Genomic DNA, 25138 nt, shown 5'->3' with positions numbered 1-25138 from the left:
TATATATTGGATATTAGGCCTTTGCCTGATACATTACTGGTGAAGATCTTTTCCCAGTCTGTTGGCTGTCTTAATAGTTCAGTAACTTTGTCCTTAGGAACGTTTTATTTTCATGTCCCACCTGTCAAATCTCTCTCTCATCTGTTACATCTCTAGGATCCTTTTCAAGAAGTTTCTACCTCTACCTATAAGTCCTAATGTTTTTCCTACTCTCTTGCAGTTCAAGTTTCAGTTCTAATGTTGAGGTCTTTGATCCACTTTGAATTGATATTAGTGCATAGTGATGAACAAAGATCCACTTCTACTTTTTTTTGTCAGTTGTGGGGCTTGAACTCAGGGCCTGCGCACTGTCCCTGAGCTCTTTTGCTCAAGGTTAGTGCTCTGCCACTTTGAACCACAGCTCTACTTCCTGTTTTTTGGTGGTTAGTTGGAGATAAGAGTCTCATAGACTTTCCTGCCTGAGCTGATTTTGAACCGCAATCCTGATTTCAGCCTCCCGAGTAGCTAGAATTACACGTGTGAGCCACCAGTGCCTGGCTTACTTGATTAATATGTTAGTGTCAGTAAGATATGTCACTGCATTTATGAGCCATATAATACTTGGTTTCCTCCCCTTTTTCTTTCCTTTCTGTAAAAGTGATAATAAAATTTATTAGGAAAAGAATACGCTTTCAATAGACTGCAAGTCAGTATTTTTTTTTTTTTTTTTTGAGGGGGGCGGTCTGGTCATGGGGCCCGAACACTGGGGGCCTGGGCGCTGTCCCTCAGCTTTTCAGCTCAAGACTAGCGCTCTACCACTTGAGCCACAGCGCCACTTACTGCTTTTTTCTTTTTCGCTTATGTGGTGCTGAGGAATCGAACCCAGGGCCTCATGCACGCAAGGCAAGCGCTTTACCACTGAGCCACCTTCCCAGCCCAAGTCAGTAGTTTTTAAGGTGAGACTAACATTAGCCTTTGCTAAGAGGGTCAGAAATTCCTATCCCTAGATCTGTTACCAGAGGATGACTAAAAACTTTTCTCAACTTGCTAGTTTCCATGTCATATCACAGGTCTTTTAGATCTATTCATGAAAAATATTTCAGGTGTCTCACAAAAAGAAGTCACACAAAGTAAAGGGATTTATTTTTGTGTATAGGATTAAAGTAGAGGAAAGAAACATTTCCTGCTTTTTATGCAGAAAGTGGGAGTTAAATACATGTGCTTTTTCTATTAATAATAGCATCCAATATTCTGTTTGATAATTATTCTCAAGTCTGTGCTGTTAAAAGCAGAAAATAATAGGATAAAAATACATGAAAAGCCATTTTCTGGAAACAGTAATAAAAATAAGCAGCAGTTTGAACAATTAAAAATTGCATTATATTCACAAAATGAAAAACTTTCCTTGTAATTGAGTATATTATTTACTTCTGAAAAGGAATGTTGGTGATTTGTTCTGTTAAAGGAAATTGTGAAGCAATCCATGTGATACTCCATTCTCTCAGAATGGAAATAAAGAAACATGAAGAACATAAGCTCAGCTTAGAGCTTTGGGTAGAATTACAGAGCATTTATTGGTAGGTCGATGATAGAAAGTGGATTGTTTCTTCATCTTTGGTAATTTTCTACATTGGTTCTTTACATGAGCAGAACAGGCAGGCTTCATATAAGCTAAAAGTAGGAATGTTCTTGGAACATCCCTGGTCTTGCACATTAGCCTTTCACCTGTTAGTTTGGTACAGAGGGATCTATTGACTTCTCAAGGACTTTTCCCCTTCTTTGACTTGAGTTTTGAGGCATGTAGTTGTTTTTTTTTTCTTTTCTCTTAATCTGAGACACCTTGTCTTTTTTTTTTTATTAGAAGTCCTTCTCTTTTTGCTGATGACTTCTGAATTCACTGGCTGCCAGGCCTGACAACCCTACTGGGTGACAGAAATTTTAAGGACAACTTTTCTTTATCAACCTGTCTTTCCTGTGTACCAAGTTCCTCTTGAAATTATCTAGTCATTTATAGTCTCTTTCTTCAGGAAAAAAAACCCTATCACATACAGTGTAGCCTTATTTATGAGACTGTTTTGTGAACTTGATGCACACTAAGTAAATTGAATTAAAGGGTTTTTATAAGTGACAACAATTAAATATCACTGTAATACCATGTTAAAAATACCAGATTAGTTGGGCTTCAGTGGCTCATGCCTATAATCCTTGCTACTCTGGAGGCTGAGATCTGAGATTTGTGGTTTGAAGCTAGTCTGGGCAGACAAATCCTCAGTACTCTTTTTTTTTTTTTTAAATTTTATTTTATTTTATTTGAGAACATACTGTACAGAGGGGTTACAATTACATGGGCAGGATAATGCATACATTTCTTACCAAGCATTGCAGCCTCCTCCTTTGTTTACCCTTCACCTCCCTTCCCAGCCTCCCCCCTCCCCCCCAATCCTCAGTACTCTTATTTCCAATTAACCAACAAAAATCCAGAAGTGGAGGTGTGCCTCAAATGGTGGGGCACCAGCTGTGAGTCAAAAAATGATTGAGGCAGGCACCAGTACCTCATATCTGTGATCCTTGCTACTGAATAGGCTGAAATATGAGTTCAAAGCAAGCCCACACAAGCTCAAGTACAGTGTCCAGGCCCTGAGTTCAAGCCCCAGGACACACACACACAGACACACACACACACACACACACACACACACACTCTCTCTCTCTCTCTCTCTCTCTCTCTCTCTCTCTCTCTCTCTGTCTCTCTCTGTCTCTCTTTCCTCTCTCTCTCTCTCTAAGTCCCTGCTGGAGTTTAAGCCCCAGTATCAACACATAGGAAGAAAAAGTATCCAAATAATTCTAGTTCAACGATTTGTATAACTGTTTTTTTTTTTTTTGGTTGTAAAATTTTCTCAAGAATAAATACTGTGCAATTTCAGGTTTCTTCTATGGTGGCAAAAGATGCAGAGGTGCATAAGAGTATGCTGCAGTACTTTATGGATCAGTTCTATGGAATCATTAGAAACATGGATTCAAACAACAAAGAGTTATCCATTGCTATTCGTGGATATGGACTATTTGCGGGAGTATGACTTGTTAATTTATGTTTTGGATTTTAGTTAGTGTTTAAAGGGATATAATACTTTCTTAAAAAAGCAAATAGTATGACGTTCTTGTGGTGCTGTTGTCATTTTACTAAACATCATGATAAACAGTGAATGTTTTAAATGTGCATGATATACTAGAACTCTTGGTACATAGCATTTCAAATCCTTACAATTCTTTTTTTTTTTTTTTTTTTGGTCCAGTCGTGGGGCCTGAACTCTGGGCCTGGGCGCTGTCCCTCAGCTCTTCAGCTCAAGGCTAGCGCTCTACCACTTAAGCCACGGCGCCACTTCCGGCTTTTTTCTTTTTGCTTATGTGGTGCTGAGGAATGAACCCAGGGCCTCAGGCATGCAAGGCAAGCGCTCTACCACTGAGCCACCTTCCCAGCCCCATCCTTACAATTCTTATGCAAGCTGAGTTTTTATTGTGTTTTACACATCAGGAGACTAGGTAACTTGCTAAATATACATCAGTTGATAGAAAAAGGACCTAAATCTGAGCTGCATATTGTGGTTCATGCCTATAATCCCAGTGCTCTAGAGGCTAAGGCAAGAGGATTGACAGTTTGAGCTAGCCTGGGTTACATAACAAATTCCAGGCTGACCTGGGCATTTTGAGATATATTCTTCATTTGTGATTATAGATTACAATAAACATTTTTAGAAGATAGTAGTATTTTATATACAATAAAATAAGCAAGTAAATAGCTTGCTGATTTTAGTTTAAAAATCACATGGCTTAGCACTCCACTTTGTTATCTTTGTTTTAACATTGATAAGGTCAGTGAAGACTTCATTTTATCTTTCCTAAAGCCTTGCAAGGTTATAAATGCAAAAGATGTTGACTTCATGTATGTGGAGCTCATTCAGCGCTGCAAGCAGATGTTTCTCACCCAGACAGAAACTACTGATGACCACGTTTATCAGATGCCTACTTTCCTCCAGTCTATTGCAAGCGTCTTGCTCTACCTTGACACAGTAAGTGAAATAGTTAAAACTGAGAACAGTTTAAAGTATTTTATCTCATTTCCTTTAGTAACTTGATGGAATCATATGATGGGTTTAGTGTAAGCACCATTGTGGTCAAATGATGCTTTAAATTAGTATTTCATGTCAGTGGAATTATCATCATAAAACTTGATAGTTTAAAAAGTTATCTTTAGCCGGGAGCTGGTGGCTCACGCCTGTAATCCTAGCTACTCAGGAGGCTGATATCTGCAGATTGCGGTTCAAAGCCAGTCCGGGCAGGAGAGACCGTGAGACTCCTATCTCCAATAAACCACCAGAAAGCCAGAAGTGGCGCTGTAGTTCAAGTGGTAGTGTGCTCGCCTTGAGCTGAAGAGCTGAGGGACAGTGCCCAGGCCCAGAGTTCAAGCCCCACGACCGACCAAAAAAAAAAAAAAAAGTTATCTTTAAAACGTTATACCAAAGGGTTTCAATTCAGTATATTCATTTACATGTACAATGTATCTTAAGCAGTAATACCTCTTTAATAATTCACCCTTCACCCTTCCACCAATCCCGTCTCCACTCATTTCCTCAAAAACTTGATTTTTTTTTTTGTTGTCCAGAGCAGGGGAAAAAAATTGTTACTCTGTCTTACTAAAAGATAAAGAATTGCTACATAGGATAGGATTATACTTTAAATATTATTCATACTTTTGTACTCTGATTTTTTTTCAGGGGTTAGTGTTCATAATAATATTAAGATTTGCGAATTAGATAAGCCAGGTTTTTATTTGTCTAATATGCATCTAGTTCAGTAGTAACTACTTTGTATACAATTTGTATTATTCCTGTATTTATTTTCTCCTCTAACTTTTAGTGTCTTCTCTCTTTCTGATAGGTTCCTGAGGTATATACTCCAGTTCTGGAACACCTGATGGTGGCACAGATAGATAATTTTCCACAATATAGTCCAAAAATGCAGTCGTTATGCTGTAAAGCCATAGTGAAAGTTTTTCTAGCCTTAGCAGAAAAAGGACCAGTTCTCTGGAATTGCATTAGTACTGTGGGTGAGTGTTCATTTATGATAATGAGTGATGAATAGTTAACGTGGATATAAGTAAAGAAAATCTGCTTGCCAGTTTTTTTTTTTTTGCCAGTCCTGGGGCTTGAACTCAGGGCTTGGGTGCTGTCCTGAAGCTTCATTTGCTCAAGGCTAGCACTCTACCACTTGAGCCACAGTGCCACTTCCAGCTTTTTGTGTGTATGTGGTATTGAGGAATTGAACCCAGGGCTTCATACATGCTAGGCAAGCACTCTATCACTGAGCCACCTTCCCAGCCCTGCTTACCAGTTTAAAAATTTTTTTTATTTTTTAAAATTCTATCTTTAGTGCTTTTTATGGAACATCTAAAATTCTGGTGAACCAAATCTTTTGTTTCTCTTTTCATATCCTTAGCTTTTAAATCTTTTTAAAATTAAATTTATTTATTTTTATTTTGCTGTTGTTATCTAAAGGTGATATACAGAGGGATTACAGTTACATAAGTCAGGTAAAGCTTTTTTTTTTTTGGTGGTCCAGTCGTGGGGCCTGAACTCTGGGCCTGGGTGCTGTCCCTCAGCTCTTCAGCTCAAGGCTAGCGCTCTACCACTTGAGCCACAGCGCCACTTGTGGCTTTTTTCTTTTTGCTTATGTGGTGCTGAGGAATCGAACCCAGGGCCTCAGGTATGCAAGGCAAGCGTTCTACCACTGAGCCACCTTCCCAGCCCCAGGTAAAGCTTTTATTATTTTTTTTGTCTGCCATGGGGCTTGAACTCTGGGCCTGGGCCCTGTCCCTGAGCTCTTCAGCTCAAGGAAGCACTCTACCACTTGAGCCACAGCACCACTTCTGGTTTTCTGGTGGTTAATTGGAGGTAAGAGTCTCATAGACTTTCTTGCCTGGGCTGGCTTTGAACCACAATCCTCAGATCTCAGCTTCCTGAGTAGCTAGGATTACAGGTGTGAGCCACCAACACCAGGCTAGGTAAAGCTTTTAAATTTTAAAATAGTTTAAAATTTAAAAACTGGAGATGTTAAAAAAGTTTGGAATAGGTAAAATGATAATGGTAGTTGTTTGAATTGAGTAATGGTTTTTACTTTTTTTCATTCTTTGTTTTTCTTTTCTCTAGTGCATCAGGGTTTAATCAGAATATGTTCTAAACCAGTGCTCTTTCAAAAGGTAAGTTCTGAATCTAGCAATTCAAAAATTAATTAGTTCTGTAAGCTAGAAATGTTGCTAAGGTTTTTACTTATAAAAATGACCTTTAGTTATAAAAATGACCTTTCTCAGTTATTACCCATGACTTCGTGTGTGTGTGTGTGTGTGTGTGTGTGTGTGTGTGTGTGTGTGTGTGTGTGTGTGTGTGTGTGTGTGTTTCTTTTATAGTACTAGGGATTTCAACTCAAGGCCTTGTGATTGCTAGGCAGAGCTCTACTACTTGAGCCATGTTCATAGCTCATGTCTTACATTTTGAAGTGTGCATACCTTTATTTTGTTAGATAATACACTTCTATGATATTAAAACATTCTGAAGCATGTTATTGTTAACTAGGAGAAAATATATGTATATGTATTATAAGAGGCATAGTTTAGAAGTTACAGTAAACAGGATTAATGGGAGATTGAATAGTATAAAAAAGAGATGAAGGATTTGTAGCCAATCTGATAGATACTGTGTCAAAATACTTGTTGGTTTTAGTCACAGAAGAATTTTCCCTTTTCAGCTTTTTGTTTTTAAAAAATTATGTGTTCATAAAAACTGTCTTCTTGATTTTTGTACAGTCTCCTACTAGTTGTTCTTTTAGTTTTAGAAAATTCTGAATGTATGCGGTGCATCTGCTTTTGTGAGCTCACAAGTCATTATTGGTAAATTGTCTTCCTGGCCAGGGTACTGAGTCTGAATCTGAAGACCTTCGTGCCTCGGGTGAGGTTAGAACTGGCAAATGGAAGGTGCCAACGTACAAGGACTATGTGGATCTTTTTAGACATCTCTTGAGCTGTGACCAGATGATGGTAAAATTTATTATTTGAAAGTCATTAAAAATTCTTCAGTTCCAATCTTATTAAGAAACTCCATAGTTATTGGGTCTTCTGTATTTCACAATTATGTTTTACCAACCTGCACAGTTCTGTTTAAAAACATACCTCAATTAAAAATTAAGACAATGTTTGTTAAGAGAGTTGAGGGAATCAAAAGAAACAAATATAGAGAGTATTTAAAATTATTTATTGTAGCTGATTCCTCAGTTTAGTTTTATGTAGCAAAGTAGTGCAGCAGATGTGCTATTCTTTCCAAGTCAGGCCTTTTAGGCTACATCTTAACAGTATTATCTACAGAGAAGAGCTATTTTCTTTTTGTGATGTTAGGGATTGAACCCAATGCCTATGAATTCGAAAAACATGCTCTACTTCTTAGCCACACACCCTCAATTGTGTTTTTTGCTGAAGGACAAATTTAGTTGGCTTAATACGTATGAGGGATTGGTACACAGCTATTGTATTGTTTATATTAGAATAGTGCCTCCTAGTGCATTTTTAGATGATAGATCTTTAGTTGGCTGGTGGCTAGTATTTTAATACACTTTTTGATGAAGTATTAATAGTGAAAGAAAAGTTTTTTAGTAAGTGATTTCTATCTTGTCAAAAATTTTTTTTTCTTACAGTAGAATTAGGAGTTTGAATTGTGGGCCTCTTGCTTGTAGGCACTTAACTGCTTGAACCACATCCCTAACCCAAACAGCTTATCTTTTTTTTTTTTTTTTTTTTTTTTTTTTTTTTTTTTTTTTTTTTTTTTTTATTGTAAAGCTACTATACAGAGGGTTACAGTTACATGAGTGAGGTTATGAGTACACTTCCTCTTGAACATTGTTACCCCCTCCATTGTTTTCCCCCTACCATCCCCTCCCTCCCTCCCTTCCCCGAGGTTCTTTTTTTTTTTTTTTTTTTTTTTTTTGATTGTGATTAAATGATTACATAATTTCAAAGTCACAAGTTCATTCTAACTTCCCTGGAGCAAATTGTCTACCACAGTCTGTAATATATAACAGTGTTCACATGTTATATACCATATTTGTGATCAGCAGCATGAGGATATTTAGTAGTGGTTCAACCAGATGAGCGGGAGTTCTTTGTTTCTTAAGTCCTGTTAGTTTTGTCGTATCACCTAACCTTTTGGATTTAGCATCCACTTATGAGGGAGACCATGTACCGTTTGTCTCTTCGTTCTTGGCTTACCTCGCTCAACATGATTCCTTCTAGCTCCATCCATTTCCCTGCAAATGCCATTATTTTGTCATTTCTAATGGCTGCATAATATTCCATTGTGTATAGATACCACAATTTTTGGATCCATTCATCTGTGGTGGGGCACCTAGGTTGTTTCCATATCCTAGCTATTGCGAACAGTGCTGCAATAAACATGGAGGTGCACGTGTCCTTGTATATTGGTTCCTGTTGTTCAGGGTAGATGCCTAGAAGTGGTATGACTGGGTCGTAAGGGAGGTCAATCTTTAGCTTTCTAAGGACCCTCCAGACTGCTTTCCAAAGTGGTTGTATAAGTGTACATTCCCACCAGCAGTGTAATAGGGTTCCTCTTTCTCCACATCCCCTCCAGCATTTGTCGTTGGCTGATTTGTGGATGTGGGACATTCTGACTGGGGTAAGGTGGTATCTCAGGGTTGTCTTTATTTGCATTTCCTTCACCACCAGGGATGATGAACATTTCCTCATGTGTTTCTTTGCCATTTTTATTTCTTCATTTGAGAAGTCCCTCTTTAGTTCCCTTGCCCATTTAGTAATTGGTTTGTTAGGTTTGGGAGGGATTAGTTTCTTGAGTTCCCTGTATATACAGGATGTTAACCCCTTGTCTGATATATTGCTGGTAAATATTTTTTCCCAATTAGTTGGTTGTCTTTCTAGCTTAGTTGCGATAGATTTAGCTGTGCAGAAGCTTTTTATTTTAAGGTAGTCCCATTTGTCGAGTCTCTCTCCAACTTGTTGTGACCCTGGGACTCTGTTCAGGAAGTTCCTTCCTGTGCCTATTAGTTCAAGTGTCTCTCCTACTCTGTCCTGCAGTAGTTTCAGAGATTCAGGTTTAATGTTAAGGTCTTTAATCCATTTTGAGTTGATGTTGGTGCATGGTGATAGGCTGGGGTCCACTTTTAGTTTTCTGCATGTGGCTGCCCAGTTTTCCCAGCACCAGCGGTTGAAGAGGCTGTGTTTCTTCCATTGTATGTCTTTGGCTCCTTTGTCGAATATCAGCTGGCTGTAGGCCTGTGGATTTATATCTGGATCTTCTATTCTGTTCCATTGGTCTTCGGGTCTGTTTTTGTGCCAGTACCATGCTGTCTTTGTGATTATAGCTCTGTAGTAGAGTTTGAAGTTCGGCATGGATAGCCCTCCCATATTGTCTTTATCCCCTAGAATTCAAACAGCTTATCTTTTAAAGAAAAATGTTAGATTATATGCATGTAGTGGTAACTGTAACCTGGGCAGTGACGGGATACTGGAGCCAAAAAAAATAGAGATGTAGACAGTTAGAGAGATAGTGGGCACCAGGGGTCCAAGACACACAGGCACTTTGGGCCCACAAGCAATCATATTTATTTGAGTTCACACAGAGAAGATTACTATGGATACATGCAAAAAATAAAACATCTATATTAATATTACAATCAGAGCCAAAACAGTTTTGTTTTCCTTATGAGCCAAAACAGAGTTTGTGAGAGACATTGTTTCCCTTATTCTTTTAAGACAGGAGACCACAGCCCAGGGAAAGTACAGATATTAAGTCCACCTTATCTAGCCCCTTCCCCACCCCCCAGGTTAAGCTGTCAGTTTTTTATTTCTGCCTTCAAGGTCTCTAGTACCCAAGGTCCAGCTTCCAGTCTTTCCTGCACTAAGGAAGGAAGGCAGCATTCTAGACTTTTAACCCTCTCCAGAGCTGTTTCAACCCTTCCATGGCCAGCTCCCAGTGTTCCAAGTGCTGTTGAAGCCATGTTCTAGCCTCTTAAACCTTTTCCAGGTTTCACAGCCAACTCAGCTTCAGAGATGCCTACAGTGTATTTATTATATATTTAAATATTTATTATGTATATTATTATATAATTATATATTTCCTTTCTTGTAATGTTTAAAAATATCATATTTTAAGCTTATATTAGTTATTTAGGGGGCTATTTCATTCGTAAATATAGAAATATTCTGAGGCTGGATATATATTTACATATGTGTACTTGTATGTTCATATATTTATACACATACATGCATACATGTGTATATATGTATGTTATACATATGTGGGCTTAAGTATGCACACACAAATATTTGGGGGTAAATGCTTGGACAAGAGGTGGCCTCGATCTTCTTTTTTATTATATGTGGAGTATTTGTTACGAAATTAGGCTCTGAGTCATACTGTTTGAATAAAAAGATACTATCACATTATTTGGAAGGTATTTAAGTTTTGGAGCTTGAAAATTCCAAGTATATCTGCTACAGTTTAGATATAATACCTCAGTATACATATGCCTCTCCATATATCTTATCGACTATAATATTTATATTAATACTTTCTATACAAGATTTTGATGTTTTACATTTTTCTTTAAAGGATTTCATTTTAGTAGATGAAACATTTCTCTTTGTGAATTCATCTCTTCAAAGTCTGAACCGTTTACTCTATGATGAATTTGTAAAATCAGTTTTGAAGATTGTGGAGAAATTGGATCTTACATTAGAAAAACAGACTGTTGGTGAACAAGAGGTTAGAAGTTTTTATTGATCATAATTTTATATCATTTTTATGCTAGGTGTCTTTGCATGTAAAATAATAGTACATCCTCAGGAGATTGGGGGAAATTGCTTTCTTCAGTTAAAGGAGTAATTATGTTTCTTCAAATTTCATTGTTCTTACTGAAGTGTCAGTTCTTGAGGATTCATCTCTATCTTACTTTTGCTTTCTTTCCTCATAATACCTAATATAGATTGAGGAGTCAGTTGGAAAGTTTTTGAATGATGTTTGTTTGAATGGTATAATTTTGGTTTAATTAATTTTTCAGGATGGAACTGAAGCTGCTGGTATTTGGGTGATCCCTACCTCAGATCCAGCTGCTAACTTGCATCCCGCTAAACCTAAAGATTTTTTAGCTTTCATTAACCTGGTGGAGTTTTCCAGGTATTTTATAAAATTTTAATTTTTAATTGATTAATTTTAGCTGTAATAAAGGAAACACCTTATATGAATTTAAGAAATGAGGTAATAAAAAACTTAAAACATAAAATCATATAGATCTTTGAAATGTGGGCTGTAGGTACAAGCCAATGTGGAGCCCTGAGTTCAAACCCCAATATTGCCTTATTCCCTTTCCCTCGTGTGTGTGTGTGTGTGTGTGTGTGTGTGTGTGTGTGTGTGTGTGTGTGTGTGTGTGTGTGTGTGTGTGTGTGTGTGTGTGTGTGGTAGGACGAAAAGGAAGATATACATTCTTAAAATTGTTAGCATACCTAAAAATGTTATAGGATAAAATTGTAGTACATACTTTTAATGTTTCTTATAAATTTAAAGCTAATTCAAAATGAGTAGGACAGAAATTTCTGCTTCAAACATTTGATTTGTTTTTACAGAGAGATCCTCCCTGAGAAGCAAGTAAGATATTTTGAACCATGGGTGTATTCTTTTTCATATGAGTTAATTTCACAGTCTACACGGTTACCACTTATCAGTGGTTTCTACAAGTTACTTTCTGTTGCAGTGAGAAATGCCAAAAAAATAAAATACTTTGAGGTAAGTCTTTTTTGAGTAAAATTGTTGTTTATTGTTGTACAGAGGGGTTACAGTTACATGAGTAAGGCAATGAGTACATTACTTCTTGATCATTGTTACCCCTTCCCTTATTGTTGTCCCACTATCCCTTCCATCCCTGCCCCCATTCCTCCCCCACCTACCTCATTCTCCCCTGCCCCTCCCCACCACCTGAAGTTGTAGAGTTCATTTCCAATATACTGTCCTGTGGGTATCCTTGTTGTAAAGGGTCATCCTGTGTCCTTGTTGCAGTGTTTTGTTATTCCCTTTCCCCTCCCCAGATTAGACAAATGTATATACAAGATGCAGGGTACCAAAATCAAGTACAGTGACAACCGGGGATATGCCAGAGGGGAAAGAACATACAAAGGAAACAACAAAAAATAAAATCACATGGTACATTTAAGACAATAACAATAAAGACAGACCTCTTGTGTCCATATCTTGGGGTTCATTTCACTTAGCATCATCTTATATGGTCATTTATACATGGCCTTTGAGCTTCTCAGCTCATCTGATAAGATTATCCTATATGTATACTAATTATTGCAAATAAGGGAAACCATGGGACCTAAGTTTCTTTGGAACTGGGTTACTTCACTTAATGTAATTTTTTCTAAGTTGTTTAAGGCCACATCAACAAATAAAATGCATTTCAAAGTATATGACCATGACACACACAGTTTTGGATTATAATTTCATTATATGTACACACACATACAAAACAAAAAACAAATATATACATATACACATACATACAATACAGACATACTCTTTTGAGAGTTTTTTTTGTTTGTTTGTTCTTTGGTGATGATATGGGGCTTGGACTCAGAGCCTCATGCTTGGCTTTCTGCTTACAAGTAGTATTCTCCCATTGGAGCCATTCTTCTAATTCCATCTTTATAATGGCTAATTGGAGATATTGAGTCTCAGATTTGTATCTGAGCTGGCATTAAACCTCAATCCTTAGATCTTAGGCTTCTGAGTAGACAAGTTAGTGCCCAAAATGAATTAAAAAATTTTAAATCACTTAGTTGTTTTTTTTTTTTTTTATTGTAAAGATACTATACAGAGGGTTACAGTTACATGAGTGAGGTAATGAGTATACTTCCTCTTGAACATTGTTACCCCCCTCCATTGTTTTCCCCCTACCATCCCCTCCCTCCCTCCCTTCCCCGAGGTTCTTTTTTTTTTTTTTTTGATTGTGATTGATTACATAATTTCAAAGTCACAAGTTCATTCTAACTTCCCTGGAGCAAATTGTCTACCACAGTCTGTAATATATAACAGTGTTCACATGTTATATACCATATTTGTGATCAGCAGCATGGGGATATTTAGTAGTGGTTCAACCAGATGAGCGGGAGTTCTTTGTTTCTTAAGTCCTGTTAGTTTTGTCGTATCACCTAACATTTTGGATTTAGCATCCACTTATCAGGGAGACCATGTACCATTTGTCTCTTCGTTCTTGGCTTACCTCGCTCAACATGATTCCTTCTAGCTCCATCCATTTCCCTGCAAATGCCATTATTTTGTCATTTCTAATGGCTGCATAATATTCCATTGTGTATAGATACCACAATTTTTGGATCCATTCATCTGTGGTGGGGCATCTAGGTTTCCATATCCTAGCTATTGCGAACAGTGCTGCAATAAACATGGAGGTGCACGTGTCCTTGTATATTGGTTCCTGTTGTTCAGGGTAGATGCCTAGAAGTGGTATGACTAGGTCGTAAGGGAGGTCAATCTTTAGCTTTCTAAGGACCCTCCAGACTGCTTTCCAAAGTGGTTGTATAAGTGTACATTCCCACCAGCAGTGTAATAGGGTTCCTCTTTCTCCACATCCCCTCCAGCATTTGTCGTTGGCTGATTTGTGGATGTGGGCCATTCTGACTGGGGTAAGGTGGTATCTCAGGGTTGTCTTTATTTGCATTTCCTTCACCACCAGGGATGATGAACATTTCCTCATGTGTTTCTTTGCCATTTTTATTTCTTCATTTGAGAAGTCCCTCTTTAGTTCCCTTGCCCATTTAGTAATTGGTTTGTTAGGTTTGGGAGGGATTAGTTTCTTGAGTTCCCTGTATATACAGGATGTTAACCCCTTGTCTGATATATTGCTGGTAAATATTTTTTCCCAATTAGTTGGTTGTCTTTCTAGCTTAGTTGCGATAGATTTAGCTGTGCAGAAGCTTTTTATTTTAAGGTAGTCCCATTTGTCGAGTCTCTCTCCAACTTGTTGTGACCCTGGGACTCTGTTCAGGAAGTTCCTTCCTGTACCTATTAGTTCAAGTGTCTCTCCTACTCTGTCCTGTAGTAGTTTCAGAGATTCAGGTTTAATGTTAAGGTCTTTAATCCATTTTGAGTTGATGTTGGTGCATGGTGATAGGCTGGGGTCCACTTTTAGTTTTCTGCATGTGGCTGCCCAGTTTTCCCAGCACCAGCGGTTGAAGAGGCTGTGTTTCTTCCATTGTATGTCTTTGGCTCCTTTGTCGAATATCAGCTGGCTGTAGGCCTGTGGATTTATTTCTGGATCTTCTGTTCCATTGGTCTTCGGGTCTGTTTTTGTGCCAGTACCATGCTGTCTTTGTGATTATAGCTCTGTAGTAGAGTTTGAAGTTCGGCATGGATAGCCCTCCCATATTGTCTTTATCCCCTAGAATTGTTTTGGCTATTCTAGGTCTTTTGTTGTTCCATATAAATTTTTGGACTGTTTTCTGTATTTCAGTGATGTACGTCATTGGCATTTTAATAGGAATTGCATTGAATTTGTATATTAGTTTTGGAAGTATTACCATCTTTACTATATTAAGTCGGCCTATCCAGGAGCATGGGAGGTCTTTCCATTTCCTAGTGTCTTCTGCAATTTCTTTCTTTAACTTTTTATAGTTCTCATTAAATAGTTCTTTTACATCTTTGGTTAGGTTAATTCTTAAATATTTTATTTTTTGGGAGGTTATTGTGAATGGGGTTGCTCCCTTTATTTCCCTCTCTTCCTGTACGTTATCAGTGTATAGGAAGGCAACTGATTTTTGTGGGTTTATTTTGTATCCTGCTATTTTGCCGAAGTGACTTATGATTTCTAAAAGTTTGGGGATGGAGTTTTTGGGATCGTGGAGGTATAGTATCATGTCGTCTGCAAAAAGGGATAGTTTCACTTCTTCTTTCCCTATGCGGATCCCTTTAATGTCTTTTTCTTGCCTTATTGCCCTGGCTAAGGGTTCTAGGACTATGTTGAAGAGGAGTGGAGACAGTGGGCATCCTTGCCTTGTTCCTGATTTTAGGAGGATTGGTTGTAGCTTTTCCCCATTAAGTATAATATTGGCTATTGGTCTGTCATAAATGGCTTTTATTGTTTTTAGAAATGTTCCTTCTATTCCTATTTTCTCCAGAGCTTTTAGCATGAATGAATGTTGAATTTTATCAAAGGCCTTTTCTGCATCTGTGGCGATAATCATGTGATTCTTGACCTTGGCTCTGTTGATATGCTGGATTACATTTATTGACTTACGTATGTTAAACCATCCCTGTGTCTCTGGGATGAAGCCTACCTGATCATAGTGTATTATTTTTTTTATGTGTTTCTGGATTCTGTTAGCTAGAATCTTGTTAAGGATCTTTGCATCTGTGTTCATCAAGGAAATTGGCTTGTAATTCTCCTTTTTGGTTGGGTCTTTGCCTGGTTTGGGGATGAGTGTGATATTGGCTTCGTAGAATGAGTTTGGGATAGCTCCCTCCTTCTCTGTTTCCCTGAAGAGCTTGAGGAGTATGGGTATTAGTTCTTCTTTAAAGGTCTTATAGAATTCTGCTGTGAATCCATCTGGTCCTGGGCTTTTTTTTGTTGGAAGACTTTTGATAGCTTCCTGTATCTCATTATAGGATATTGGCTTATTTAATTGGTTAAGTTCTTCTTTGCTCAGTTTGGGTAACTTGTATTTCTCTAAAAATGCATCCATTTCTGCCAGATTTTCTTCCTTTAGAGAGTATAGCTTTTGAAAGTAGTCTGTTAGAATTGTTTGGATATCTTGGGTATGTGTTGTGATGTTTCCGGTGGCATCCCTAATCCTATTAATATGGGTTTCCTCTCGTCTTTTTTTAATTAATCTTGCCAACGGGCCATCAATTTTGTTTATTTTTTCAAAGAACCAGCTTTTTGTTTGGTTTCTTTTGGTTATGGTTTTCTGATTTTCTAATTGGTTAATCTCTGCTCTTAATTTGGTTATCTGGCTTCGTCTAGTAGCTTTAGGTCCCATTTTTTCTTGTTTTTCTAGCTGTTTTAATTGCAACATGAGATTATTTACTTGGTCTGTCTCCATTCTCTTGATGTGGGCACTGAGGGCAATAAATTTGCCCCTCAGGACTGCTTTTGCTGTGTCCCACAAGTTTCTTTGTGAGGTGTTTTCATTTTCATTGAGCTGTAGGAAATGCTTTATTTCTTCTCTGATCTCTTCTGTTACCCAGGCATTGTTAAGGAGTGTGCTGTTCAGTTTCCATGTATTAGAGAAATTTCTGCGGTATGCTTTGTTATTGAGAGCTAGCTTGATTCCACTGTGGCCAGATAGGATACAGGGGATTATGTCGATCCCTTTGTATTTGCTTAAGTTCCTTGCATGAACTATGATATGGTCTATTTTGGAGAAAGTTCCATGAGCTGCTGAGAAGAATGTGTACTGTGTTGTTTTAGGGTGAAATACTCGGTAGATGTCAGTTAATTCCGCTTGAAGTATGGCCTCACTTAATTCGGTAGCTTCTTTGCCAATCCTCTGTTTGGTAGACCTGTCCTTTGGTGAGAGTGGTGTGTTAAAGTCTCCTAGTATTATCGTATTGGGATCTATTTTATTCTGTAAGTTTGAGAGCATTTGTTTGACATATCTGGGTGCACCGATATTTGGGGCATATAAGTTGATGATGGTTATATCCTCCTCTTGGATTGTTCCCTTTATTAATATGTAGTGTCCGTCCTTGTCTTTCTGTACTGATTTTAATGAAAAGTTTATTTTGTCAGATATCAGGATAGCTACACCTGCTTTCTTACTGGGGGCATTTGATTGGTAGATCCTTTTCCACCCCTTCACTCTGAGTTTGTTTGTATGTTTGGCTGAGAGGTAGGTCTCCTGAAGGCAACAGATGGACGGGTCTTGTTTTCTGATCCAGTCCTCAGTTCGTTTTCTTTTAATTGGCGAATTCAGCCCATTTATATTAAGAGAAAGTATAGAGAGATGCATTGTTGTCTCTGCCATTCCGTTTTCCTAAGTTTTTCTTCTTTCCTTTCCTCCTGTGCTTGCTCAGTTAGACTTTGAGTAATGCCTGTTTGGGGCAGGTGCCAGTTCCTGGTTGCTTTCTTCAGGTTGTGTCCCCCCTCTTAGAATTCTTTGTAATGCTGGCTTAATGTTTATGTATTCATTTAGTTTTTCTTTGCTATTAAAAGTTTTCAGTTCTCCATCGAATGTGAATGCTAGCTTTGCCGGGTATATCAGTCTGGGTTGGCAGTTATTGGCTCTCAGGGCTCGTATGGTGCTTTCCCAGGCTTTTCTTGCATTCATTGTTTGTGTGGAGAGATCTGCAGTGATTCTAATTTTTTTCCCGTTGTAGTATAGCTCCTTCTTCATTTTTGCTGCATGCAGGATTGTTTCCTTATTATTCAGATCCATCATTTTTACTATAATGTGTCTAGAAGTGTTTCTCCTGGGATCTTGCTTGTTGGGTGTTCGATAAGCTTTTGTGATGTAGTTAAGATGGTCGTTTTTGAGGTGGGGAAAATTTTCATTGACTATCTTGTTAAATAGGTGTTGCATTCCCTTGCTCTGGAATTCCTCACCTTCGTCCACTCCGATTATGCGAAGGTTAAATTTTTTAGCATTATCTGCTTGCTCTTGAATTTCCCTTTGGTTTAATTTGAGTGATTTTTCCGTATCTGTCACTTTTTGGTCCAGTTGGTGATTCTGTCTTCTGTATCTGACACTCTACCTTCCATTTCATTCACTCTGTTGACCGTGGCTTCTATTGTGGTTTGCATGGAGGAAATGGATCCCTTTATGGATTCAATGTTGGTTCTCAGAGTACTGATCTCACCTCTCAATGAGGTATGCATTACCTCTAATTTGGCGTTTATCTCACTTCTTACTGAGGTTTGTGCAGCTTCTATTTTTGCATCCAACTTTTGTTTGATATCCTGTATATCTTTTGATAGTTCATCCTTGTGCTCTTTCAATTTCTGATCCATTTCTCGCTTTATTTCTTGAGTCATTGCCTCCAGCAACCCTTGGATGTAGCTTTTGTCTTCCATTTCTGCTTTGCTCCCACTGGGGCTCTCCCCTGCGTGGCTGCTGGCTTTTGAGGTGAGCTTGCTGTCCTGGGTAGTGGTAAACCTTGTGATTTTTCTCTGTGATTTTCGCATGGGATTTCAGGAGACTGCTCTTCAATTTTGTTTTGGTGTGTCTGTCTTTGCTTGGTTGCTGATTCTGTATTGGTAGAGAGAGTCTGTGCCTGATCTGGATTCTGTTGGGAGCCTATTTCCAGCTGCTATTCTGACTTACTTAGGATTCTCAGCTCTCTGCTGTAGATTGCTGGCAATTCCCGCCTTTGGAAGGGTTGAGCAGCCTAGACTGCTTGTGTTTGCTCCTACGGGTGCTCTTGGGAAGATCAGATGCTCTGGATGCACTCTCCCAAATACTGGAGTCTGCTATGGGCTCCTGATGTGTTTTTGTTTGTTTGTTTTGGGCTGGTTGTGGGCTTGAACTCTAGGTTTGGGTGCTGTCCCTCAGCTCTTCAGCTCAAGGCTGGCACCCTACCATTTGAGCCACAGCACCACTTCTGACCCTTTTTGCTTTTGTGATGCTGAGGAATCAGATCCAGGGCCTCATACATCCAAGACTATCACTCTATTGCTGAGCTGCCTTATCAGCCTGAGCTCCTGCTTACTATCAGGTGCTGGCAGCCTGTGTTGCCCAATTCCCAGCCTAGGGTATATGGGTGGAGTTTTGGTGGGGTTTGGGCTTCTCTTGTCCTGAGCCTCCAGGTCTTTTGTTGTCACAGGCATGCTTCCCAGGGAGTGTTGTTTCCTGGTTTTCTCCCCTCTGTTGAGGCGTATGCTCAGCTTTTTACTTCAGTTGGGAGGAGTTGGTTGTGTTGTTCAGGCGCCGGGTCCCGGGGCCTGGTTCTGGCCCCAGCCTGGAGCGCGCTCGTTAGGCCTGTGCTGATGTGTATACCACCTAGGTTATGCAGCCTGGAGGACACAGTTCAAATTTCTTCTACTGTTGGTAGTCTTGACCCAGGGGCGCTGTTCCTGGCTTGGGCATTTAAGCTCCTTTCCAGCGGCACTCTTGCTCTGGCCTGGCCAGCAGAGTGTGCTCCACCGGCTGGTGGAGCTCTCGAACAGTTCCCGGTTTTAGTGAGTCCTGTGGTCCGGGTGTTGGGGTAGGGAGTCTAGGTCAGGGTCTGGGGATTCCCTCCAGCTCTGGTCTCCCTTGAGGGATTCACTGTCCCCTGTGGGGTACTCACCCTGTAGGTCGTCAGTTGTTGTTGTAATCCGAGTTCAGTTGGGGTGGTTGCGGGCTGGGTTGGGCGGCCCCCGCCAGGTCGTTGCGATCGCGATCGGGTGGTCTGCCGACAGGTCCCTTTGTCACGCTGCTGGTGCCGGGCGGCTTTGGTGGGATGGAGCCTCTCCGCTCCGGTGGAGAGTGAGGGGTGGGGGTGGGATCCTCGTGGAGACTCCTGGCTGGTAGGTTTCTCTGTTCCTGGCTATCCGCTGTTCTGCAATCAGGTACCTGGTGATCTGCAAGAAGCCCCCTGTGTCTCTGGGGCTCCGGCAGCCCCTGCCGGGCCGGCTGGCCGGCGGCTTGGCACACTGCCGCGCGGCCATTAAAGGTTGGGGGAGGGGTCTTCGCTCTTCTCTGTTCTGAAATTCTTCTTTTCCTCTCTTTCTTTTTTTGTTATTTTCCACCTCTGGTTTTTCTCTGAGTGTTCGTCTTTTTGTTGTTGTTGGTCTCTTGGGGAGATTAAGCATTGGAACTCGAACTCTCTTTTTGGTTGGAGAGAGCTGTGGCGTTTCCCTACTGCCCCGTCGCCATCTTGGTCCCCCCTCCACTTAGTTGTTTTTAATTATAATACATTAGTTTTACAAGGTGAGGGTGTTTGTTCTGACATTTTCTTTTTCTTTTTCTTTTTCTTTTATTTTATTTTGTGAACATGCTGTACAGAAGGGTTACAATTACATGGGCAGGATAATGCGTACATTTCTTATCAAGCATTGCAGCCTCCTCCTTTGATGTTCTGACATTTTAATACATGCTTATAGTTTACTTGTCAACCTTATACCTTCTAATTGCTCTTGCTTATGCCCTCCTTTCTCTCTTTCTTTCCTTTTTTTCTTTCCTTCCTTCCTTCTTTCCCTCCTTCCTTTCTTTTTCTTTCTTTCGTCTGTCTGTCTGGCGTGGGGCTTGAACTTTGGGCCTGGGCGCTGTCCCTCAGCTCTTTGGCTTAATGTTAGTGCTCTACCACTTGAGCCACAGTACAACTTCTGGTTTTCTGATAGTTTATTGGAGTTTCCTGCCCAGGCTGGCTTTGAACCCTGATCCTCAGATCTCAGCCTTCTCAATAGCTAGGATTAAAGGCATGAGCCACTGGTGCCTGGCTTCTTTCTTGTTTATTTTGTTTGTTTGTTTTTTGGTTTTGGGGTGGTTTTTTTTTTTTTGCTTGAACTCAGGGCCTGGGTGCTTCTCCTGAGTTCTTGTGCTAAGACTAACATTTCGGTTTCTTTTGGCTGCTATTTGGAGATAAGACTTTCACTGACTTTCCTGCCTGGGCTGGTTTTGAAATGCAGTCTTCAGATATCAGCCTCCTGAGTAGCTAGGATTACAGGCATGAACCATCAGTGCCTGGCCCTCCTTATTTCTTAAAATAATTTCAATAGGTTTATTCATTATATGTATTTAAAAAATTTTTATGTAACTGTCAATTAGGTGACTCTTGTAAGTAGTAGAGCATTATTATTATACTAGCCCTTTCTGCTTGGATTTTTAAGCATCTGCATAATTATGTAACCACTGATAGTACTTTTCAAAGAGGTTCTGGCACCAGCAAGATTAGAATTACTCAGGAAGTTTAGGCTCTCTATACATTCATCTAATCAGGATCTCAGAGGATAGAGGTGACCCTGGTACCTTGAGGTTTGAGAATAACCTGAGGCTGAGGCTCTAGTTAGCCAAACAGGAGCCAGCTTGTGTAGTTGGTTGGTGGGCAGGTTTGTTGGAGCATAGGTACCACTTTGCTATAAGGTAGGGAAAGAGGATGGACTTTTAGCCATGCCCATAGCTTTTGACTATAATCTACCTTCTCTTCTTCTGTTGTTTCTGACTGATGTTCTAACTGGAAACACTTGTGGAGTTGAATCTGTCTCCTTTCCACAGCAGACTTTAAAAAAAATTTTTTTTTGGGGTCTGGTCTTGGGGCCTGAACTCTGGGCCTGGGCGCTGTCCCTCAGCTCTTCAGCTCAAGGCTAATGCTCTACCACTTGAGGCACAGAACCACTTCTGGCTTTTTTCTTTTTTCTTATGTGGTGCTGAGGAATGGAACCCAGGGCCTCAGGCATGTAAGGCAAGCGTTCTAACACTGAGCCATCTTCCCAGCCCCTCCACAGCAGACTTTGATAAAGTGAAATTTATTGATACCTCTGGAGTAAAGTTGGAACTGTTAGATTTGTATACAGATTGTTTAGTTCTTGCTCAGTGACATAATTTGCTATTTTATTTCACAGGGAGTAAGCCCAAAGAATCTGAGACAGTCTTTTGAGGACCCAGAAAAATATTCTTGTTTTGCTTTATTTGCAAAATTTGGTAAAGAGGTAATTTTTTTAAACAATTTCATGTATCATGGGTTTTCAAAGAATATATAGAGAAAAATGTGGTAATGATCATCAGTGACCTAATTACTTAAAAATTGGTTTACTAAATCCAGATTTGGAGTAAGTTTGGCCTTTAGCTTTCTATGTAGCACAAGCTGCCTTTATGTTTGTGATCCTCCTGCTTCAGCCTCCTGAGTAGGTGTGCATCATCATGCCTAGCTTAAGACCTAGAGTAAGGTCTTTAGAAAAACTAACATTAGCAATGATTGTGAGCCAAGTGCTGGTGGCTCAAACCTGTAATCCTAGCTACTCAGGAGGCTGAGATGTGAGGATTGTTATTCGAAGCCAACTTGGGCAGAATAGTCCCTGTGAGACTCTTTATTTCCCATTAACCACTCAGAAACCACAAGTGGCACTATTGCTTAAAATGGTAAAGTGCTAGCCTTGAGCCAGAATTCAGGGACAGTGCCCAGCCCCTGAGTTCGAGCCCCATGACCAACAAAAACAAAAAAATATATGATTGTGTTTCAAAAGTGTTTTAATTCTCCTAAAATAATCCAGTTGAGTGAGCTCAAAATTAAGTCCATTTCTTAGTTTTTCTTTTTTTTTTTTTGTCAGTTGTGGGGCTTGAACTCTGGCCCTGAGTGCTGTCCCTCAGCTCTTCAGCTCAAGGCGAGCGCTCTACCACTTGAGCTACAGCGCCACTTCTGGTTTTCTGGTGGTTTATTGGAGATAGGAGTCTCATGGTCTTTCCTGCCCAGGCTGGCTTTGAACCGCGATCCTCAGATCTCAGCCTCCTGAGTAGCTAGGATTACAGGCGTGAGCCACCAGCGCCTGGCTCCATTTCTTAGTTTTTCCATGCAGAGAGATTTAATTTAAGAGATTAACCTTTACTTGTAAATATATGGAGTCATGTTTTATAAAGTATACTTGTTCATTTTTCATATTTGATAAAGAACATAACTATTTTTAACAGATTTTCATGTTGTTCAGGTACACAACATTATTATCTTCTTTCTGTTAAGGTATCAGTTAAAATGAAGCAATACAAAGATGAACTTTTGGCCTCCTGTTTGACATTTGTTCTGTCCCTGCCACCCAACATCATTGAACTTGATTTTAGAGCCTATGTTCCTGCATTGAAGGTAGTAATATTTTTTTGAGCATATCCATCTCTTTATCAGTGTTTCATTTCTTAGAGAATGTGGAAATATCAGGGTCTTGTCCTGGTAGTGAAATCAGGTGTTCACCTAGAAAGCATACCTGAGTCAGCCTCTGCTTCTGCCACTCTCTAGTTTGGGATCTTGGAATACCTGAGATGACCTCTCTAGGGCTCCTTTGTAGACTGATATGAGAATTTATTCTTGTGGATGTAGAAAGTCTGCAGTAAGTAACCACTCACGGGCTGGTACTATTTGTTTTCCTCATTGTGGCCTAGGCTATACTACTTCCCTAAAACAGTTTCTTGGTTCCAGCAGTAGAGGTCATATTCATTATAAATAACATTTAATTGCTGCTTTTTGTTTTCCTTAAATCTTAAATTTCCTGTGTTTCAGTTTATCTTGTTTGTATTGACATATAGATGGCTTTCAAGCTGGGCCTGAGCTATACACCACTGGCCGAAGTAGGATTGAGTGCTCTTGAAGAATGGTCAGTACACATCCGAAAGCATGTAATTCAGCCTTACTACAAAGACATTCTCCCCTCTCTTGATGGATACCTGAAAACTGCTAGCTTATCAGGTAAGTTTTGGGAGATTTGGGGTGTGTATCATAATTAAGATGGCAATGTGATAACATAGTATAACTGTATGTACTTTGCTACTTCTGATATTTGGACACAGTGTGTTTCTAACCTTATATACACACAGTGTGTGTATATAACCTTATCCATATACATACTCAGATACCTATATATACATATATATTTATACATACATGTTCATACGTAAATACACACCTATATATACACATATATACCTATCTATACATGTATATATGCATATATACATGTATGGATAGGTTATGTATATATTTTTCCAGTTCTGGGATTGAACTCAGGGCTTCAGACTTGCCAGAAAGTACCCTATCACAGGAGTCATAGCCCAGACTCTTTTGCTTGCTTAATATCTCATGTTTTTTTTGTCTGGGGCCAACCACAAGTGGAGATCCATCTATCTCTACCCCCCCCCAAGTAGCTGAATTACAGGTATAAGCCACCATGCCCAGTCTTGGACAGTTAATGTTTAAATTATTTTTAGATTATAATCTAAATTACATATTTGATGTTTTTGTTTTGCAATATATTGTGAATATTGCTTAAAACTGACTTTTGTTTGCTGTTGATAGATGAGACCAAGAATAAATGGGAAGTGTCAGCACTTTCTAATGCTGCCCAGAAAGGATTTAATAAAGTTGTGTTAAAGCATTTGAAAAGGACAAAGAACATTTCATCAGTAAGAAAAACTGTGTTTTCTTTACATTAAATAATATAGAGACCAGCTTATGGAAAGAAAAAAATCTTTATCTGAAATGTTAGTTGTTTTTGCATACGTATTTGTACACTACAGAAATAATTTTTGGTATACTTTTAGCAATGAAAATATAAAATATATAGTTTTGGCCTCTTATCTTTTTTTTTTTTTGGGTCTGGTCATGAGGCCTGAACTCTAGGCCTGGGCGCTGTCCCTCAGCTCTTCAGCTCAAGGCTAGCGCTCTACCACTGAGCCACAGCGCCACTTCCGGCTTTTTGCTTTTTGCTTATGTGGTACTGAGGAATCGAACCCAGGGTCTCTGGCTTGCAATGCAAGCACTCTACCACTGAGCCACCTTCCCAGCCCTTGGCCTCTTATCTTGACACTACTTTCCTACTTGTCCCTATACTCAAATGTATTAGGTCTATAGTGAAAGAGAATATAGTTCATATCAATAAGCAAGTCAGAATACTGACATTATTCCAAAGCATATCTTTATCCAGTAAAAATTAAAATTTGTAAGTCTCTGGGTTAAGTATTAGGAGACATTAATAATAGAGAAGATGGTAAAATAGTTTTTCTGCTCATTGTTGTAGTTTTTCATTCAGTTATCACATGTATATATTGGTATAAATTTTCAGAAAGAAGCACTGTCCTTAGAAGAAATAAGAATTAGAGTAGTACACATGCTTGGATTTCTAGGAGGACAAATAAACAAACATCTTGTGACAGGTAAACTTTTTTCTTAAAAATAACAATCTCTATAAATAGTTATATTTTAATTTAAGTACATGCAGATTACAGTATAGTCTATGCTTATGTGTGACATTTATTTTCCAGTGAAATTATAGAGACTATTTCACTTAATGAAATATATACCTGCAGTTGGAATGATTTAATATACAATGAATGTTATAGCCTGAAAGAGAATCAAAATTGACACTTGAATGTGTCATCTAGACTCAATATTCTTTA

The 25138-nt window shown here is 39.1% G+C and overlaps 1 protein-coding gene across 1 annotated transcript in view; it reads left to right on the top strand.

Moving 5' to 3' along the window:
- Positions 1–25138, top strand: part of Prkdc (protein kinase, DNA-activated, catalytic subunit) — a 181105-nt gene that overhangs the window by 21978 nt on the left and 133989 nt on the right. Inside the window, exons 11-23 of the mRNA XM_042685966.1 lie at positions 2904–3050; positions 3882–4046; positions 4915–5083; positions 6183–6232; positions 6941–7066; positions 10665–10817; positions 11113–11228; positions 11675–11834; positions 21604–21690; positions 22716–22835; positions 23273–23432; positions 24039–24145; positions 24805–24895. Of these exons, the coding sequence (XP_042541900.1) occupies positions 2904–3050; positions 3882–4046; positions 4915–5083; positions 6183–6232; positions 6941–7066; positions 10665–10817; positions 11113–11228; positions 11675–11834; positions 21604–21690; positions 22716–22835; positions 23273–23432; positions 24039–24145; positions 24805–24895 (1651 nt within the window). The remainder of the gene's footprint in view (positions 1–2903; positions 3051–3881; positions 4047–4914; positions 5084–6182; positions 6233–6940; positions 7067–10664; positions 10818–11112; positions 11229–11674; positions 11835–21603; positions 21691–22715; positions 22836–23272; positions 23433–24038; positions 24146–24804; positions 24896–25138) is intronic.

Source organism: Dipodomys spectabilis, unplaced genomic scaffold, assembly GCF_019054845.1.
Source record: "Dipodomys spectabilis isolate Male_0828 unplaced genomic scaffold, ASM1905484v1 ptg000096l, whole genome shotgun sequence".
Classification (NCBI taxonomy): domain Eukaryota; kingdom Metazoa; phylum Chordata; class Mammalia; order Rodentia; family Heteromyidae; genus Dipodomys; species Dipodomys spectabilis.
The sequence above is the reverse complement of the archived record's forward strand: the minus strand, read 5'-3'. Positions and strand labels throughout refer to the sequence as shown.